We start from the raw sequence: 21,180 nt of genomic DNA on the forward strand, positions 1-21,180 counted from the left end.
TGGGAAATCCCAGATGTCGAGCTGAGCTGGGTGGAAGGGTGGCAACGCGTCTGGGAGTGTGGAGGATTATTGTTTATTGTTATTATTATTGAGTATTATGGAGAGGAGGGTGCTTTGTGCACTTTATTATTAATAAACCATTATTTGGACTTTTTCCTGGTGTCTGACGTCTAGTCTGAGGGTTCAAGGGGTCACGGAGACCCTCAAACTATCACAATATATATATATACACATATACATATATATATACACATATATATATATAAACTGCTCAAAAATCTTAAAGGAACACTTTGAAAACACATCAGATCTCAATGGAAAAAAAAAATCCTGCTGGATGTCTCTATTGATATGGATTGGGTAATGTGTTAGGAATTAAAGGATGCCACATTGTTTGATGGAAATGAAAATGATCAACATACATAGGGCTGAATTCAAAGACATTTTGGAAATCAAAGTGAAATAATGATGTGGCAGGCAGGCTAGTCCATTTTGCCGAAATTTCATTGCAGAAACTCCAATGTATGCCTGACAACATTGGGGTGGTGGGCGGATTGGCATGTTTCTAATGAGATGACGCATGGTGTCCTGGGGGATCTCCTCCCAGATCTGGACCAGGGCATCACTGAGCTCCTGGACAGTCTGAGGTGCAACCTGGTGGCATCGGATGGACCAAAACATAACATCCCAAAGGTGTTCTATTGGATTTAGGACAGGCGAGCGTGGGAGCCAGTCAATAGTATCAATTCTTTCATCCTCTTGGAACTGCCTACATACTCTCACCACATGAGACTGGGCATTGTCGTGCACCAGGAGGAACCCAGGACCCACTGCACCAGCATAGGGTCTGACAATGGGTCCAAGGATTTCATCCTGATACCTAATGGCAGTCAAGGTGCCGTTGTCTAGCCTGTAGAGGTCTGTGCATCCCACCATGGATAGGTCTCCCCAGACTATCACTGACCCACCACCAAACCAGTCATGCTGATTGATGTCACGGGCAGCATAACGTTCTCCAAGGCTTCTACAGACCCTTTCACGTCTGTCACATGTGTTCAGGATGAATCTGCTCTCATCTGTGAAAAGCACAGGGCGCCAGTGATGAACCTGCCAATTCTGATGTTCTATGGCAAATTTCAATCGAGCTCCATGGTGCCGGGCAGTGAGCACGGGGCCCACTAGAGGATGTCAGACCCTCAGGCCACCCTCATGAAGTCTGTTTCTGATTGTTTGGTCTGAGACATTTACACCAGTGGCCTGCTGGAGGTTATTTTGTAGGCTCTGGCATTGCTCATCCTATTCCTCCTCACCCAAAGGAACAGATACCGGTCCTGATGATGAGTTAAGGACCGTCTACGGTCCTGTCCAGCTCTCCTAGAGTAACTGCTTGTCTCCTAAAATCTTCTCCATGCCCTTGAAACTGTGCTGGGAGACACAGCAAACCTTCTGTCAATGACACATATTGATGTGCCATCTTGGAGAAGTTGGACTACCTGAGCAACCTCTGTAGGGTCCAGGTATCACCTCATGCTACCAGTAGTGACACTGACCGTAGCCAAATGCAAAACTATTGAAAAAACAGTCAGAAAAGATGAGTAAAAATGTCAGTGACCTCCACCTGTTAAACCATTCCTGTTTTGGGGGTCATCTCATTGTTGCCCCTCTAGTGCACCTGTTGTTAATTTCCTTAACACCAAAGCAGCTGAAACTGATTAACAACCCCTTCTGCTACTTAACTGACCTGATCAATAGCCAAGAAGTTTCATTGTCTTGATGCTATACTCGGGTTAAAAACTGTTCCTTTAATTTTTTTGAGCAGTATATATATATATATATATATATATATATATATATATATATATATATATATATATATATTGTCTCAGATGGATGGGGACCCTACCCAGCCGGGACGCCTGGATGGTCCCCGTGATGGACAGTACCTCCCCTGGGCCACGAGGGGCAGCCGCCCGGGTCTGCTTATGGGCCACTGGACCGGAGTGGGGACACTCATCCCAACCAGAGGACGTGGCCACCGCCAGGGGGCACCCCGAGCCTCATGGAGCCAGGGACATATTTACTTCCGCCACACTCCTGGAGGACGATCCTTCCAGGGACACCCGGAGTGCTTCCGGGTGCTCTCCTGATGCTTCCTCCACACCAGGAAGTGACGTCAGGCAGAGCACCTGGAGCTCATGCAGGTCAGTATATAAGGGACCGCCTCCCTCCAGAAGCTGTTGGGAGGAAGGAGATGAAGCTTGTAAGGAGGGGAGAGGAGGTCAGAAAGAAAGAGAGTGAGAGAAAGAGAAAGAAGAAGAAAGAGTGTTGGAGGAAGGCATTGTGGTACAAAAGAAAATAAAAGAAGTGTGTTTTGGACATTTTGGTGTCTGTCTGTCTGTGTCCAGGGGTATGCTTTCCACAATATATATATATATATATATATATATATATATATATATATATATATATATATATATATATATATATATATATATATACAGTGCACCCGGAAAGTATTCACAGCGCATCACTTTTTCCACATTTTGTTATGTTACAGCCTTATTCCAAAATGGATTAAATTAATTTTTTTCCTCAGCATTCTACACACAACACCCCATAATGACAATGTGAAAAAAGTTTACTTGAGGTTTTTGCAAATTTATTAAAAATAAAAAAACTGAGAAATCTCATGTACATAAGTATTCACAGCCTTTGCTCAATACTTTGTCGATGCACCTTTGACAGCAATTAAAGCCTCAAGTCTTTTTGAATATGATGCCACAAACTTGGCACACCTATCCTTGGCCAGTTTCGCCCATTCCTCTTTGCAGCACCCCTCAAGCTCCATCAGGTTGGATGGGAAGCGTCGGTGCACAGCCATTTTAAGATCTCTCCAGAGATGTTCAATCAGATTCAAGTCTGGGCTCTGGCTGGGCCACTCAAGGACATTCATAGAGTTGTCCTGAAGTCACTCCTTTGATATCTTGGCTGTGTGCTGAGGGTTGTTGTCCTGCTGAAAGATGAACTGTCACCCCAGTCTGAGGTCAAGAGCGCTCTGGAGCAGGTTTTCATCCAGGATGTCTCTGTACATTGCTGCAGTCATCTTTCCCTTTATCCTGACTAGTCTCCCAGTTCCTGCCGCTGAAAAACATGCCCACAGCATGATGCTGCCACCACCATGCTTCACTGTAGGGATGGTGATGCCTGGCATTAACACCAAAGAGTTCAATCTTTGTCTCATCAGACCAAAGAATTTTCTTTCTCATGGTCTGAGAGTCCTTCAGGTGCCTTTTGGCAAACCCAGGCGGGCTGCCATGTGCCTTTTACTAAGGAGTGGCTTTCGTCTGGCCACTCTACCATACAGGCCTGATTGGTGGATTGCTGCAGAGATGGTTGTCCTTCTGGAAGGTTCTCCTCTCTCCACAGAGGACCTCTGGAGCTCTGACAGAGTGACCATCGGGTTCTTGGTCACCTCCCTGACTAAGGCCTTTCTCCCCCAATCGCTCAGTTTAGATGGCTGACCAGCTCTAGGAGGAGTCCTGGTGGTTTTGAACTTCTTCCACTTACGGATGATGGAGGCCACTGTGCTCATTGGGACCTTCAAAGCAGTAGAAATTTTTCTGTAACCTTCCCCAGATTTGTGCCTCGAGACAATCCTGTCTCGGAGGTCTACAGACAATTCCTTTGACTTCATGCTTGGTTTGTGCTCTGACATGAACTGTCAACTGTGGGATCTTATATAGTCAGGTGTGTGCCTTTCCAAATCAGGTCCAATCAACTGAATTTACCACAGTTGGACTCCAATGAAGCTGCAGAAACATCTCAAGGATGATCAGGGGAAACAGGATGCACCTGAGCTCAATTTCGAGCTTCATGGCAAAGGCTGTGAATACTTATGTACATGTGCTTTCTCAATTCTTTCATTTTTAATAAATTTGCAAAAACCTCAAGTAAACTTTTTTCACGTTGTCATTATGGGGTGTTGTGTGTAGAATTCTGAGGAAAAAAATGAATTTAATCCATTTTGGAATAAGGCTGTAACATAACAAAATGTGGAAAAAGTGATGCGCTGTGAATACTTTCCGGATGCACTGTATGTATATATATATATATATATATATATACTGTATATATAAATATATATATATATATATATATATATATATATATATATATATATATATATATATATATATATATATATATATATATATATATATATATATATATCTATATATGGTTAAAGGAACTGGGTGTACATAATCTCAGTTATTGCAAAATAATATAAATATGTACTGTAAATGCAATTATGAAAAAATATTACTCTCAATGGATCACATTCTATAGGAAGTATTCAGTTCAGGTTGATGAAAGCTCATAACCAACAGGCTCATGACAAGGCATCCAGACGTAAAACATCAAAGTGGAAAATAAAAGGGCGAGTGCCTGTCCTGAAGCTTTAGATGGAGGCAGCTCACAAGGTGCCTCTGAAAGTGTATGTGTGTGTGTATGTGTGTGTTTACTCCTGAGAGGGCCCATGCAAGTGTGAGAGTGTAACCAGTTGGAGAGAGCAGTGCAAGCAGAGTTTAGTGTTATATCACTGAAGAACAAGAATCAAACATCAGCTTGTGGAAGCCAAATAAACAACCACCTCACCATAAAGAGGCTCCCAGATGGCAAATGTTAAACTTTACCTAGAAGTTTGGTCAGCAGAAGTGTAGCTGAAAGTAGAAAGCAGGAGGAAAGGAAAGGGTTATCATTGTGAGAAGGAAAAGGGAATTACAAGCATGGAATTAAGAAAGAGACACAACCTTGGTAAGAACAAGTTACAGAAAAAAGGGGCACCATGGCACCAGCTCAGGCATGTTGGTACAGAACGTGGGCATTTCATATTCTGTCTCTATTATTACTTTAAATTGTGTACGTACAGATGAGACATATATGTTCACAAGTAAAAAACGAGGCTTCTGGGGACGGTCCTTTAAAGTGATGAAGATCACTCTGTTTTATACAGTACAGGCCAACATCAACAACTCTCACATGTTTGGAAATATTGTTTGAAGGAGATAAGCACCAAACCTTTAACTAAATTTTTCATTTTGTAATATACTTCATAGTCAGGCAATCATTAATCAAAATGCCAACCATTTTTGACTGATTGTTGACAAGGCAGGTCATTGAGATATGTATGCAAATATAAGTGTGAACAATAGCTGTGCCAGAATACTGGTGATATTTCAATGCACTGCATACACATGCAGATATAAAATGATACAAAGTCTACAATGTTCTCCATAATTATTTTTTAATTGCATTAAATGATTTGACGAGCATGGTAATGTCCTCATTAGGACTGCTGCCTTGTAATCTCAGAGACCTCGGCTAGAATCACAGTCCATTCAAATCCGCTTGATGTCCCCTTTAGTTGTTTGTCTGGCACTCCATTTTCTTTACGTTTAGATAAATTGATAGAAATAAAAGATGCTACATGACACTTAGAACAATTTAGATAGATGAGAAAAGTATTATTTATTACAGAAGCAATGTACAGACAGATATGAAAGGTGGTATATACAATATAAATAGACAGAAAATAGATAGATAAGGAAGGCACTATATCATCAACAGACAGATAGATAGATAGATAGATAGATAGATAGATAGATAGATAGATAGATAGATAGATAGATAGATAGATAGATAGATAGATAGATAGATAGATAGATAGATAGATAGATAGATAGATAGATAGATAGATAGATAGATAGATAGATAGATAGATAGATAGTGTGGCAAGCAGCTGGGGCGGTACCCAGCCGGGACACCTGGAATGACCAGAAGAGGGACTATGTGGGGGCAACCGCCCTGGTGGCTATGGGGACCACAGGAAAGGAGCTTAGAAGCTCGTCGCTGGGGGTGGTACCCAGCTGGGACGCCCAAGAGGACCGGAGGAGGGCTTACGCCTCCTCCAGACCACGAGGGGGCAGCCGCCCTGGTGGTTTTGGGGACCATGGGTACAGAGCTTTGAAGCTCAACCCTGTAGGGGCCCGTATTCACCACCAGGGGCCGCCCCAATGCCTAAGGATCCCTGGCCCTCAGCACTTCCACCATACCCAGAAGTGCCGGGGGGAAGAAGACCAGGGACACCCGGAGTGCTTCTGGGTGTGCAGCCGATACTTCTGCCACACCAGGAAGTGCCGGCAGAAGTTCATCAGGAGGCACCTGGAGCATGTCTGGGTGAACATAAAAGGGGCCGCCTCCCTCCATTTGATAGCTGGAGTCAGGTGGAAGAGGATGAAGCCTGGAGGAGAGGAGTGGAGGCGGCCAGAAGGAGAGGCATTGAGGAAAGAGGCCTGGACTAAAGGGTGTGTGGTGCTGAGGCACTGGGGTGTGCGCACTATACTTTATTGTAAATAATATTGTAAACAAACGTGTGTGGTGATTTAAACGATGTCTGCCTGTCTGTGTCCGGGCTGTTCCGATCTAGATAGATAGATAGATAGATAGATAGATAGATAGATAGATAGATAGATAGATAGATAGATAGATAGATAGATAGATAGATAGATAGATAGATAGATAGATAGATAGATAGATAGATAGATAGATAGATAGATAGATAGATAGATAGATAGATAGATAGATAGATAGATAGATAGATAGATAGATAGATAGATAGATAGATAGATAGATAGGAAAGGCTCTCTGTGACAGACAGACAGATAGATCTGATAGATCCCAGCCACAGACTTGTGCCCAGTGCAGTGTGGGTGCCTTTCTTGCACCCACTGCTGCCATAATAAGTTCTGAAAACCTAAAACACTACACAGCACTAAGCATATTCTGAAAATGGATGGGTGACAGTGAAGGATTTACTGTGCCCTGGCCACCTGTGTGCTAATAAGAAAGTGGACTATAATAGAAATGGTAGCAGAAAGAGCGGAGGTATAAAACAGTTCACCTCAAAAGAAGAAAATGGCTACTTCAGCATTTTTAAGCCTAATAAAAGCTAAACCCTTCTCGTTCTAAACGTGAACAGCGTTAAAGAAGTTCTTATAAGTAAATGAACATTGAGTTATTTGCATTACTGATTTGCATTACTGATGTTGCAAAAAGTCTGAAGCATAAAGACATGTAAAGAATATATAAATAAATAAATTTACTAATATCATATACTCAAACTTGCCTAATTCAGTTCCGAGTCACAGGGTTGAATCGAGTTCTCGCAGCACTGATCCTAAGACTGGAAACATCGCTGGTCCGCGTGCCAGTTCATTACCAGTCCCACTGATGTAAACATGCACAGTCCAGATCATTTAGGAATAGCCAAGTGATATTTTTTGAGGATGTGGGAGGAAAACTCCACACAGACATGAGGAGTACATGAAAACTCCAAACAGATAGTGACTGAGCGAGGGATTCAAACCGTGGACACTAGATTGATGAAACAGAAGTACCAACTACTGCCCCGCTGTGCTACCCATCAAGCTTTAAAATTTGCTTCACTCTGTTACATGTGTATTACCCTCTCTTTAGGGCATTTATTATTTCAAATGGAAAATGTCAATAAAAGAAAGGAGTTTCATGCAGATTACAGCTGGAAAGTGTCAAAGCATGAAAAGTGAAGATTCATTCAGATATTATTCTTTGCCTCCTGTTGACAGAACCACTTGTGCGAATCTTTTGCATCTTTTTTTTATCAGAAGTGTTACTTGTTATCCAAGAAGGTCAGAATGGTGTACCACTAATGGGGCAATTTTTAACAGCTACTTTACTGTTAATTAATAATAGTACATATAATGTTTTAATGTAATTAAACTACCCAAATATTATTTACAACCAAATTAATATGACGTGCTTAGGGAGCCCTGCAGCATCTCTCAAGCCGTTCACACACACACCTCATTCAGAATCCCTTCAGAGATGCCCACATAGCTGTCTATTTTAAGTATTAATAGTTTCTTACAGATAAGCATCACTACTGTGTCAGATCTACCTAAGAATACAAACAGGTTAAAGCAATAGTGCTGAAGTTAGCATCATAAATTTTAACTAGCAAAGGTCAACATTTTTTGGGAAAGTTGAAAATTACTTGTATTCCGGGGAGAACGTGGTGATTTCAGTGTCATTCAAGATCCACTTAAACTCCAAGGGCCAGCTGCCCTCTGCCAGACAGGTCAGTACTAAGCGGTTTCCTTCGAGATGAATCTGAGGAGGACCTGGTTCTGTTTTAAATGACGGGGCGACATCATCTGCAAGAAAGAAAGAAACAGAAGAAAGGCTTTAAGTCACCTCTGGTTTGTGTCTTGCGGTTCACTGCATAAACTAAAATTGGGTTTCAGTCTTTGGAGAAAACTAAATGAGATATGTGAGGAGAACAGATATGGGGTCTGCACATATACCACGTCTTTAATAAAAGAGTAGAAGATTATACATCACACATCAGCACATACTATAAATATGTCCGTTGACGGCACACACAATGTATATGGGTAGAAAACGTGGGTCCACTTAATGAAATTCTTCTCTTACATCCACCCAAAACACCATTAAAATCATTTTTCTTCATGAAGACACGAAAAAATCAATGTAACCTGACTTAGTTTTGGTGACCCATCCTTAAGCTTAGGGTTAGGTTTCGGGTAGGGGATAGAAGCAAAAGACAGTTGCACTGGTACACAGATCCCACAAAATAATGTTTTACTTAAAGGTATATGCACCCTCTACATTTACATAGATAAAAACACTCTAAAAACACCCTTCCCACTGGTTAGGCTTAGGGTTAGGGATAGGGGTTTTTTTTGGCAAGAAGGGTGGAACTGCTTGAGCTTGAATTTAAGTTCTGGGAATTAAATATTCCTTCGTTTTCTTATATTCTACAATTGTCTTTCCCCTCTGGAAATATAGTAAGAATGTGTAAACACAGGTGGGAAAGAGTTAAAGATTTCTTCCTGCCCTGCTCTTTTCTAATGCACTTCCAAGGCAGGAATAATCCACCCACAAATCAAACCCAAATCAATTGTACCATAAACAGTGCGGCCCACAGAATACAAATGATCCCACGTGTACGAGTAAAGTGACAATGAAATTTATTAAGCCATCATATTCAAAGCCATCAATCAGGCCAGAGTCCAGCTGTGGAAGGATTGGAAATCTCACTGTGAATGGAGCAATCAGCCAGTGCAGGACCTCTTATTATCCGTACCTTCTCGACAGTGGATTTCCCAGGGCGAGTAACCTCTGTGTCAGAGACACTAATCTTCCTTTCAAAACTTAACTCTCTATCAAAGGTGGTTTTACCCCAACCCAAAATATCCCACCCTTCAGCTTCCTGGCACAATATCTGTAATAGTGCACTGTAGTCATTCTTTTCTGTTTCATCATTTATCTCACAAACCAGGAATGAAAAGAAGAAAAGAGGTGAAATTAAATTTCTGCAACCCACAATTCCCCTCCACGTCCCAACCCTCAACACTTACTGTCGGATTGATGGCTACTAATCTAACTGGGGTGGGGGGTTAAAAATGACTGCACAGAAATTTATTTTATTTGCTTGTACTTTAGATTATTCTGGTTATGCTCGCCAGATGCCAGAAATCCAATCTAGATCTCTACTACGCCTTTCTAATAATAAATTTAATCTATTTGGCACTGTACTGTAGGGGCCTCTGAAAGAATAGTTATACGTTTCATCTGAAATTGTCGACAGAAGGAACTATCTTTATTAAGTAGTGAGCAAACTTTGCAAGTGTCTTGAATGTGTCATGGCGAATACTTTAACGGCTTAGCAAGACATTTCTTGTTTGTACATCTATTTATTTAGTCCTAAGCCAGAAAGGTAATTGCACTTTAATGCAATCCATAATCCCAGGACACTTTTCCATTATTAACAGGGAGCAGACCACTGAAACGATTAATTTTTACTGTAATTAGCCAGTTACAAATGCAATAAGCCATGATTGAAGCGCAATAAAGAGCTACTGAAGAGCTGGTAGGACCATTTTCATGGCTCTGATGTTTGCTAAGACTTGAGGGACTCAAAAGACCATTAAGGCAAAAACTGGCCCTGCCACGATCCTAGAATGGTGGCTTTCCTCAGCACCAGAGGTACACCGGTTACTAAGTGCTCACAGAAATTATAATAATAATAATAATAATAATAATAATAATAATAATAATAATAATAAAAACATTACCTGGGAGCCAGTACCACAATCCTGAATCCAATATACTGTATATATATATTTCTCTCTATATAAAAACCAACGTTTGTCTGTCTGTCTGTCTGCTTTTCACGAGAGAGCTACGTAACAGGTTTAAATTGGGTTTTTTCCATAATTTGCTTGAACATTCTGGATGATTTTGCGTCTTCTCTCATCATGCTAAGTATCATAGTTTCCTTGCAGCACCGATTTATTCACGCAAATCTGAGAGAATCGTTCAAGTCGCTCTACCTCTTGCCATGTGTTGGAGAGCACCTTGCCTCTACTTAGCTAGCGATACCTGTTTGTTCAGCAGACATTATCATCTAGAGTTTGTAAAAGAGTAATGTTTGACATTTTTGTGAGACATATCACAGCTACGTGTATTTTAGAGGGTACCTGCTCATTGACAGATATATCACAGCAATGTGTTTTTCTCTCCACGCGGGGGACGCTCTCCCATCAGAGATGAACATGATCAGATACAGTGCCAACATTTGACGTTGGAGCGTACCTACCTTCCACTTGGTCAGAGATACCTTGTCATCGGTCAGAGATACCTTGTCATCTTTTTACAATTTTGGCAAAGAGATTACAGCTACATTCTCGCCCCTGATAGCAAAACCAAAAGTATTATATATCAAGAGGCTCTTGGGTACGAAAGCTATCAATATAAATTCTTCTCAAAACAAATGATTAAATTTTTTAAATTTTTTAATTGATTTTTTTAAAGTTTGTCCTGGGCGGCATGGTGGCGCAGTGGGTAGCGCTGCTGCCTCGCAGTTGGGAGACCTGGGGACCCGGGTTCACTTCCCGGGTCCTCCCTGCGTGGAGTTTGCATGTTCTCCCCGTGTCTGCGTGGGTTTCCTCCGGGCGCTCCGGTTTCCTCCCACAGTCCAAAGACATGCAGGTTAGGTGGATTGGCGATTCTAAATTGGCCCTAGTGTGTGCTTGGTGTGTGGGTGTGGGTGTGTTTGTGTGTGTCCTGCGGTGGGTTGGCACCCTGCCCAGGATTGGTTATTGCCTTGTGCCCTGTGTTGGCTGGGATTGGCTCCAGCAGACCCCCGTGACCCTGTGTTCGGATTCAGCGGGTTGGAAAATGGATGGATGGAAGTTTGTCCTATTTCACTATTACACGGGCAGAGCTGCAGTCCGAGGTCCTTCTTGGACCTTGTCATCCCCGGAATCGACACCCTTCGGCCAGCAATACGCCTCCGGACGGTCTCCCCCTATGAGGTAGGCACATGACATGGAACAGCGCAACACCACTCCCAGGGCAAACTCTCCCCAAGTCTGGTACCTATCTCCTGGATCCCGTCTTCCGGAGGCCGCATCCTTTGCCTGGCTGCTTCCTCAGACATGCCGATCCTTTTGCTGATGACGGGCTTTTTCAGATTGCTGCTGTCTTCAGGCCGTGCCTGGCCGTCTTCCTTCCCATCGAGGAAAGAGGTGCTTCCACAGACCTTTGGCAACTCGCAGACTGAGCCATTTGCTGTGGTGCGTGTGTGGGTGCCGCAACATGTGCACACCTTCGTCTGCTGTGTCGGGCTGTCCACAAAATTATATTTTTAAATGGGGTCCCCTACCAGTTAACGGCGAGGAGGTGCCATCTGGGATGCCATTGTGAATCCACAGGAGCTTCTCCTGTGGCCCCAATGCAAACCAGGGAGACTGCCGTCTCATGTCCTTGGGGAGGTACTGTCTATCTTCTGGACCTTCTATCCTCCAGGCGTTCTGGCTGGGCAGGAGTCCCAGCTGTCTGCCACAATATATATATATATTTATATATATATATTAGCAGAGTGCGGTCTTCGGGTCAAAAACAACCCAAGGACTCCCTAGCAGTCTTACACTATTGATGGCCAGGACAGTTCATATCTTGTCCGAGATGGATGTGTAGTCGAGTGCAGCTGTGGCACAAACTGAGCAGGACAGGCTGGAAGCTGTCTCAGGCAAACGTATGGTAGCTCGTTCTTTGAATGTACAACATGCATGTACCACAAAGCTGAGTTTGTCTGCTTGTGCTGAATGAGAAGTGAGGTGCATGCAAGTGTAGAAAAAATGTAAAAGTGCATGCATGCGTCATCTCACCAAGTGCAAGTCACACTTGTATAAGCTTCTACATGTTCAGTAGAAATCACACCAGCTCCCATGGCTGTGGTTGACAGTGAGCAGTCAGTTGTTGTTCTGTCGTGTTTAGATCCTTGCCTGTCTTACTTTGTCTTCTTACAGACTTGCATGCATTATGTCCTGGACTGTTTTCCAATTCACAAAAATCCTCTGGCGTCACTAAAGTACCTATAACAACTTGCACTTCTGTGTGCTCGTCATTATGTCATGTTCTCCTATGGACCTTGTCCTTGGCTCCACTGCCAACTTATCTCAGTTCTCCTTCCCTGTTACTGTTATTATCTGGCAATTTCATCTGAAGCCTTATGGGGTGGGACCTCCAATCATGAGCTGCAGTTTATCATTCAGATTTGTAGTTGTAATCTTCTGATTTGGACCTTTTTCTATTTTTCCACCCTTCATTTTGGGTTAAGTTAATTAAGTGCCTTTCTTCTTGCTTATTCAGCACTTGGAGTTTTTTTTCTTTTTTTTCTTTAGTCTTTAGCTAGCTTCCCTTCGCTTCCTTTGTTCTTTGATTTCCATTTATTAGTGACTAGCCATCCCCTGTAGCTTCTCCCGCGTATTAGTGACACAGGACAGTGAGGAGGGCCCGGCCCAGCTCTCTACTCCTGACATCACTTTTCCCCCTCCCCTCAGCCCACAGTCTCTGTCTCGGATTAGCGTGAAGAGAACTAGCGCAATGAGAGAAGTCGCAAAATCAACCGGAATGTTCAACCAAATTATAGAAAAAAAAGATCTAAATCCGTTAAGTAGTTCTCTCGTTTGCTAATTAAGCGGAGTCAAGGTAACGCCCCAAGGCAGACGTGTGAGTGAGGAGGGCCTTGCCCCCCTCCCAGCACCCTGATGACTCTCTTGGATTCTCGCTAATAAATCAGTACCGTAAGTGAACTGTGATACTTAGCGTGATGAGAAAGTCGCAAAATCAACGGAATGTTCAAGCAAATTATAGAAAAAAACCTGATCTAAATCCATTAAGTAGTTCTCTCATGAAAAGTGGACATACAAACAAGTCTAAAAAACAATAATAAATTTCACGCTTGAACCACGAAATTTTTAAAACCGTTTTTTTAGTGAGCTCCTATGGGCCAAGGGTAACCTACATTCCAAATTTCAAGTCCCAAGACCTCATGGTTCGGGAGATTTCGTGATGAGTGAGTCAGTGATATTGACTTCTTACATAATCACAATTATACATTTAATATTATTGATGGCCGTATTTCGTGAAGGAATGTATTTATACATTTGGACTTTACCTTTGAGCTTACACATGACATAATTGTTTTAATAAAATATTTGTTAAGCTATAAGAGCAAAAATAAGGCTAAAGAAGTAGTAATTTGCCTTGTGCCACAAACCATTCTGCTGATGTTTGACATAAAAAAAAATCCACAATATGTGATATGTCATCAGAATTAATTTAAGGGATGCCCGTCCTTGAAAAAGTAATATGGTGACTATTAAAGACAGGAACGCTATCAAAGTACAAATAAGCTTCTTTGCAACAGGACAGCAAGCAAATGGTAAATGAAGTCAGGGGGCAAACGTCTTGGGATTGGGATAATTAATTTTCGGATAGCAGCTACAAGAAAATGTGTTCTGGACAAGTCTAATCTAAAAGCAAGATAATTTTAAATAAGAAAGGAAAGCAAGAAAAGACTGTCCGCTACAGTGAGGCTAATACTAAATGAAAGGCAGCGTACAGCAGTTACTCTGAGCTGGATGCACTTCTCTCTGCTGCTGGACTTCATCAAATGAAAAGCTATCCCCTAGGAAAATGGCATGTTGAGATGTCCTTCTTTAATGACTAAAAGATTTGCTGATCAGACCCTATCTTTTGCTAAGAGAGGACCCTCACACCACCCGCCGCCGAGCCTCTACGAGAGTCTGCACAACTCACTTAACCTCTTTCTGACCCGTGATGCGGATGAGATGTGGAAGCCGAGGCTCTATTACAACTGACAAAAAGAGCATATCTCTTTCTCTAAAGTGCCTCTGGGTCCTTCAGAAGATCAAAGGGACATCACTGTGGTAATTATTAAGGTTAGAACAGTCTAACCCACAAGCATTACACTTTGGGAAAGGTTTCACCTTGCATCCCACTGTTTTATTTGAAATTTGCAACACTTTTTTTTCATGCAATTCAAAAATTCAGCTATGGTAAAGCGGAGCCCTGTGAAGGACGTGACTTTAGAAAACCTGGAGATTTGTGACTGGTGTCTCTTTGCATCTTTACTGTCATTTTCTTTTCTAGTTTTATTTAAAGTATATGTTTCAAATGCTGATAAATGTTAGTCTACAGACTTTACAGGGCAAATGCAATGCTGTGACAAAACACACATAACCCCAGAAAGACTGCTGCTTCTTGGAACGCATTTAGACATCTGGTCATCTTTTAAATGCAATCATGGGTTGTGGTGACCGTACCTAATAAATAAAACAACTAGATTACATTTTGACGATATTCAAGCAAACAAAAGGCAGTCAGACGGGACAATACAGTCACAACACATTTGAGCCTAATTTGATTACAGTTAGCATCAGGCTCACCAAATCCCATAAAAATAATGAACTTGTCAGAAAATGGTTTGAAGGGTCCAGATTTACATTGTTAAGTTTATATTGGAAAATCAACTCCACGTGTCCATGTGTGTTTCCCTCTGGTACTCCGGTTTCCTCCCACAGTGCAAAGAGATGCAAGTTAGATGAAAGTTTGCCTTAGAAGTGTGTTTGTATGTGTGTGTGTTTGTGTGTGTGTTCATACTATGATGGACTTCCACACCATCCAGTAATTGTTCCTGCCTTGCGCCTGTAAAATGAATCAATAAGAGGGAGAAAATAAAGTGATGGGGGCCAGCTGGCACCCCAGTTAATGAAAAAGAAAAAATTGGAGAAAAGTTCCAGAAATTACTGAGGATGTTACACATTCTTCTGCAACTACTCTCAGGCTTATTTGAGCTAAGTGGAGATATGTGTTCTTTAGCCTTGAACCCGGCATCTTGTAATCCCATTCTTTAAATATCCTGCTGCTGCGATTCAGTGTGTTGTGTTGTCTGGGCTGCGGATGAAAGAAGAAAGCCCATTAGCAACTGGTGTCCTTATCTCAGCAATGCTCCTGACTTGCTCTTGTGTGACACACGCAATGCATGCTAGGGATAGGTTCCAGCTTCCCCATAACTCTTCTCCGGATAAGAGAGAAAGGAGAGAGTAGGAGCATGCGCTGATACAGTGCATTGCCGCACCCACCACTTGACAAATCAACTCAGGATCCAAATTAGGACCTGAGTGCAGCCATGCAACGGGTGACACCTCAGCACCACACTAGTTCAGATGGAATGGAACAGTGTGAGGTTTTTTATGGTGGCTGAAGTGCCAATCCTGCCACCAACCCCCAAGTTTTCCCAGTAGGTTGGAGGGCCTGCTTGCAGGACTGGATGCAGGTTAACATCATACCCAGGATGGACCAATTGCAGGTTAAAGGCTTTGCTCAAGGGCCAAATGAAGAAGAGTAACTTTGGCGTTTATAGGATTTGAACTGACAACCTTCTGATTACCAATGCAGACCCCTAGCCTCAGAGCCACTGCCTTTGGATAAGCAGGTTTGGAAAATCCAGTATGAATTTCTTTGAGATATTAATAAGGATCCTTAAAGAAAAGGCTAGAGAATAGCCAGACTCATACTAGTATCACTGTTGAAAACCACAACTACATTAACCAGAATTGATATTCCTGTTTAGATTTTCACTTGCTGAAGCTATTCCGCAATTAGGTTCTTCCCTTTAAAGGTCTTAAATTTTACAAGTTGTGTGTGTAGAAAGCTATTACAAGAATAGTAACAAACATCATAACTAACTGTATGATGACAGCTCCCATGAGAAAACAACCATGTGATGTGATGACATCACACTAATAATGACAAACTTTTTCAAGAATGAAAGTACAGTATAAATTATGAACAAACAAAAACCAAAACAGATCAGACTGGAGTATAAAACATTCTTATCACCCATTAAAATGAAAAGCTTTGCTGAGTTTGAAGTTAACCGAAGTTGTAACACATCATGCCAAGATTCTCAAATATTCGAAAGGTCTAAAGAGAAAACCTGTTAATGGAAACGTGTCTGGAAGGGCATCCAAGAAAATGGATAAGTCAGTAATTCCAATGAGCGGAGAATTATCTACATTTGGAGAAAATTCAAGATTGGGAACAATCCACCAAGAGCAGACTGCCCCACCAAATTTAGTTCACGTAAACAACCAAAATCTACAAAAAAAACCTCAGGTACATGTCCAAGGATCTAAAAGCATCTTCTTCCTCAATCAGTTTCAAGGTGTGCGGCTCAGCTGTGTGCAGACTGTACATAAAAGGTCAATTGTGTTTGTTTAGTATATATAAGTTTGGTGTTTGTTTGAACGTTTTCATGTATAAAATATATATATATATATATATATATATATATATATATATATATATATATATACTGTATATCTATGGAAGTGAAGGTCTGTGATACAGTTTGCATATTAGCAGCTGGAGATCCACAAAGGGAGAAAAATGAATCACGTATCATATTAATAAAGTATCTATCTATCTATCTATCTATCTATCTATCTATCTATCTATCTATCTATCTATCTATCTATCTATCTATCTATCTATCTATCTATCTATCTATCTATCTATCTATCTATCTATCTATCTATCTATCTATCTATCTATCTATCTATCTATCTATCTATCTATCTATCTAAAGTAGTTTTTATTCCTGAGCTGAATTGCAACTCACATACAGGAACATCGCAACGGCGTTAGAAGGAAGGACCCACGATCACAGATCTATACACATACAAAATCAACAGGACATACGTTTAACTGGGACGATATACAAGTAAGATTTAAGGCCAGTACCAAAAGTGCCAGAAAAGTGCAGAATCTTGGCTATCAGACAAAAATGCCATTAACAGACATTTGAACATAAACCCAGCATATGCAAACTTAATTAGAACATATTCATAATAAATAAAATACTACGACCGGTTAGAAGGTGCTAGCATCAGTGAGGCATTCATTAGTGAGAAGGCGCTGCAAATCTACGAAGATTTGAAGAAGAAAACCCCAGAGACAAATGCTTTGAGTGATTTTGTTTTCAAAGCCAGTCGAGGCTGGTTTGAAAAATTTAAGCACAGAACAGGCATCCACAGCGTCATAAGGCATGGGGAAGCAGCTAGTTCCGACAAGGCAGGGGCCGAGAAGTTCATCCTAGAATTCAAAAAAATCATAGAAGAAGAAAGTTACGTCCCGCAACAGGTATTTAATGCGGATGAAACAGGCCTGTTTTGGAAGAAGATGCCGAATAAAACGTACATAACGAAGGAAGAGAAAGCATTGCCAGGGCACAAGCCTATGAAAGATAGGCTAACTCTTCTATTGTGCGGTAACGCCAGTGGGGATTTTAAGCTGAAGCCGCTGTTAGTCTACCATTCGGACAATCCAAGAGTATTTAAGAAGCATAATGTAATAAAACAGAAATTGCCTGTTATGTGGAGGTCTAATTCTAAAGCTTGGGTGACCCGCCAATTTTTTGTCGAGTGGGTGACCGAAGTTTTTGCCCCGGCTGTGAAAGAATACCTAGAGAAGAACAACCTTCCCCTCAAATGCCTTCTCCTGCTGGATAATGCTCCAGCACATCCTCCAAACATCGACGAGTACTTAGAAGAAGAGTTCGACTTTATTCAAGTTCGTTATCTGCCACCGAACACAACCCCTTTGCTGCAGCCCATGGATCAACAGGTCATTTCAAACTTCAAGAAATTGTACACGAAAGCCTTATTCAGAAAGTGCTTCGATATAATGAACGATACCAACTTAACTCTGAAGGAATTTTGGAAGAATCATTTCAACATTTTGAATTGTGTTCATCTTATTGATAATGCATGGAACCAAGTGACCTACCGTAATATGAATGCAGGATGGAGGAAACTCTGGCCAGACTGTGTTCCAGAGCGAGATTTTGAAGGATTCGAACCAGAAATTGTTGATGAAATTGTTTCCCTGGGCCAAAGCATGGGGTTGGAGGTGGATAATAACGATGTTGATGAACTTGTGGAGGAGCACAGTAATGAACTCACTACTGAAGAGTTGCAGCACCTTCAGGCTGAGCAAGAAAAGAATTTGGCTGAGGATATGTCTTCGGAGGGGGAAGAGGAAGGGAAGGAGGAAGTCCCAAGTTCAGTGATTAAAGAAATGTGTGCTAAGTGGGGGGAATTGCAATTGTTTGTAGAAAAATCTTTCCCAAACAGTGCGGTAGGCAGTAGGAGCCTGAACATGTTCAATGTTAATGTGATGTCGTATTATCGAAAAGTGCTACAAAAAAGGCAGAAGCAACAGACACTGGACAAGTTTTTTTCTTCAACCTCAAAGACAGAGGACATCCCCCGATGTTCTCATGGAAGGGGATTCCCCCTCTAAGCAGTAATTCCACCCCTTCCTCCCTACACCTCCATAAAAAAAAAAGCATAAAAATAAAAAAAAAGTGTTTTGTAAATTAGTTTCGTAAAATTAAGTTATGTACAGTAAACAGTAAAATGTGTTTACGTATTAAAGTTACCCAGTGCTATTGTTTTCTGCCATACGTAGCGTATCTGTCATATGCCCTCCCTCCTCTGCCGTGACCCTCCCTCCTCTGCCGTGACCCTCCCTTTGCTGTCGTAATCGCCTCACTAGAAAGGTAAGATTCCACATTTTTTTTTTATTCCATGCTGTAGTGTCATTTCTTTAGTTTTTAGTTACAGAATTATGTTATGTGCTTATTCATAATGATTTTGTTCCTACACATTGCATTTTCAGTCGGTCATAGCCAAGCCTACCAATGCTACCATCCATCCATCCATTGTCTCCCGCTTATCCGAGGTCAGGTCGCGGGGGCAGCAGCTTGAGCAGAGATGCCCAGACTTCCCTCTCCCTGGCCACTTCTTCTAGCTGTTCCGGGAGAATCCCAAGGCGTTCCCAGGCCAGTCGAGAGACATAGTCCCTCCAGCGTGTCCTGGGTCTTTCCCGGGGCCTCCTCCCGGTTAGACGTGCCCGGAACACCTCACCAGGGAGGCGTCCAGGAGGCATCCTGATCAGATGCCCGAGCCACCTCATCTGACTCCTCTCGATGCGGAGGAGCAGCGGCTCTACTCTGAGCCCCTCCCGGATGACTGAGCTTCTCACCCTATCTTTAAGGGAAAGCCCAGACACCCTGCGGAGGAAACTCATTTCAGCCGCTTGTATTCGCGATCTCGTTCTTTCGGTCACTACCCATAGCTCATGACCATAGGTGAGGGTAGGAACATAGATCGACTGGTAAATTGAGAGCTTTGCCTTATAGCTCAGCTCCTTTTTCACCACGACAGACCGATGCAGCGCCCGCATTACTGCGGATGCCGCACCGATCCGCCTGTCGATCTCACGCTCCATTCTTCCCTCACTCGTGAACAAGACCCCGAGATACTTGAACTCCTCCACTTGGGGCAGGATCTCGCTACCAACCCTGAGAGGGCACTCCAGTCAAAACGATAAGTTTTCCTATGTTTTCTTATGTTTAAATGCTTTCTTTAATGTTTTTATTTTTATTTAACATCATTTGTACTGTATTATAACTGTTCCCATTTAAAAAAACATACCTATATAGCCTGTAACTTTCATATATTAGCGAGTCAACAGGGGCTAGGAACCAATTATTTCTATTTCCTTTATTCCTTATGGAGAAAATTGTTTCAGATAGCAACCATTTCGGATAACGACCCACTTTTCGGAACGGATTGCGGTCGTTATCCGAGGTATTACTGTATATATATATATATATATATATATATATATATATATATATATATATATATATATATATATATATATATATATATATACAGTATATAGTCTGCAATGTGGAAATGTGGTTACTCCACGGAGCCAGCCAAGCAGTCTTTGTATGAACAGGATGTGATGACCGGTAGGACCGTTTTATTCTGTTGTTTTTCTGCAGAATGAAGGAAAGAAAAGCATTAGTGCCTCATCTCAGCCCCATGTCCTTGGTTCTTTCATGCGCAATCAAGCCTTTTGACTGTCCCCTAAGCGTGCATGTGTGACAATATATATACTGTATATATATATATATATATATATATATATATATATATATATATATATATATACCTGAAGAAGAGTTGCCTCGCTGATATCTGCAAGGACGTCACCAAGCATGGCACTTGACCCTTGAGGAGTTGGGGGGTTCCTGTTACTTCCGGATTGCATACAGTGTAAGTTAGAACCACGCGTTACAAAAGAGGGGAGATCCATCATATCAAACATTGCTATTATTGCATCAAAATCATCCAAAGCTCATCACGGTTTATCCTGTTGCACATGGAAGTAAGGACTTAGGACTTTTCATCAACAACATCCCAGGGCCATCAGGCTGCTTTCTGGAGTCATCGATGAGACTGTTTGGGTTCATACTTCAAAACAGCACTGTTTGTAATCTGGTTTTCTGTCATTTCATCATTTGGGACTTGGCCAGGGTTCATCCATTTCTCAAATTCTGCAGTTTCCGTGATTTTATTGCAATTTTTATGTATAGAAAAGTTTGTTTGCCGTTTTGTGAACTACATGTGTTTTCTGGTTAAGTCAAGGGAGGGCAAGGGAGGTTGGGTCGTGTCGGGTTTTTTCTTTTTTTTTTTGCTATCACTGTATCAGGTAAGGAATGAAAGGATTCGAACGATTTGATGTGGCCGAGCCCAGACTTCGCTCCAGCTCAGCCGGAGCAGGTAACTTGCCGCCGATTGTTACAGCGGTTTGTTTTGGAAGATGCCC

The 21,180-nt window shown here is 41.8% G+C and overlaps 1 protein-coding gene across 1 annotated transcript in view; it reads right to left on the reverse strand.

Moving 5' to 3' along the window:
* Nucleotides 1-21,180, reverse strand: part of sdk1a (sidekick cell adhesion molecule 1a) — a 1,749,737-nt gene that overhangs the window by 929,517 nt on the left and 799,040 nt on the right. The window contains exon 2 of the mRNA XM_051933783.1: nt 8,093-8,252. Coding sequence (XP_051789743.1) covers nt 8,093-8,252 — 160 coding nt within the window. The remainder of the gene's footprint in view (nt 1-8,092; nt 8,253-21,180) is intronic.

This window comes from Erpetoichthys calabaricus, chromosome 11, assembly GCF_900747795.2.
Source record: "Erpetoichthys calabaricus chromosome 11, fErpCal1.3, whole genome shotgun sequence".
NCBI lineage: Eukaryota > Metazoa > Chordata > Cladistia > Polypteriformes > Polypteridae > Erpetoichthys > Erpetoichthys calabaricus.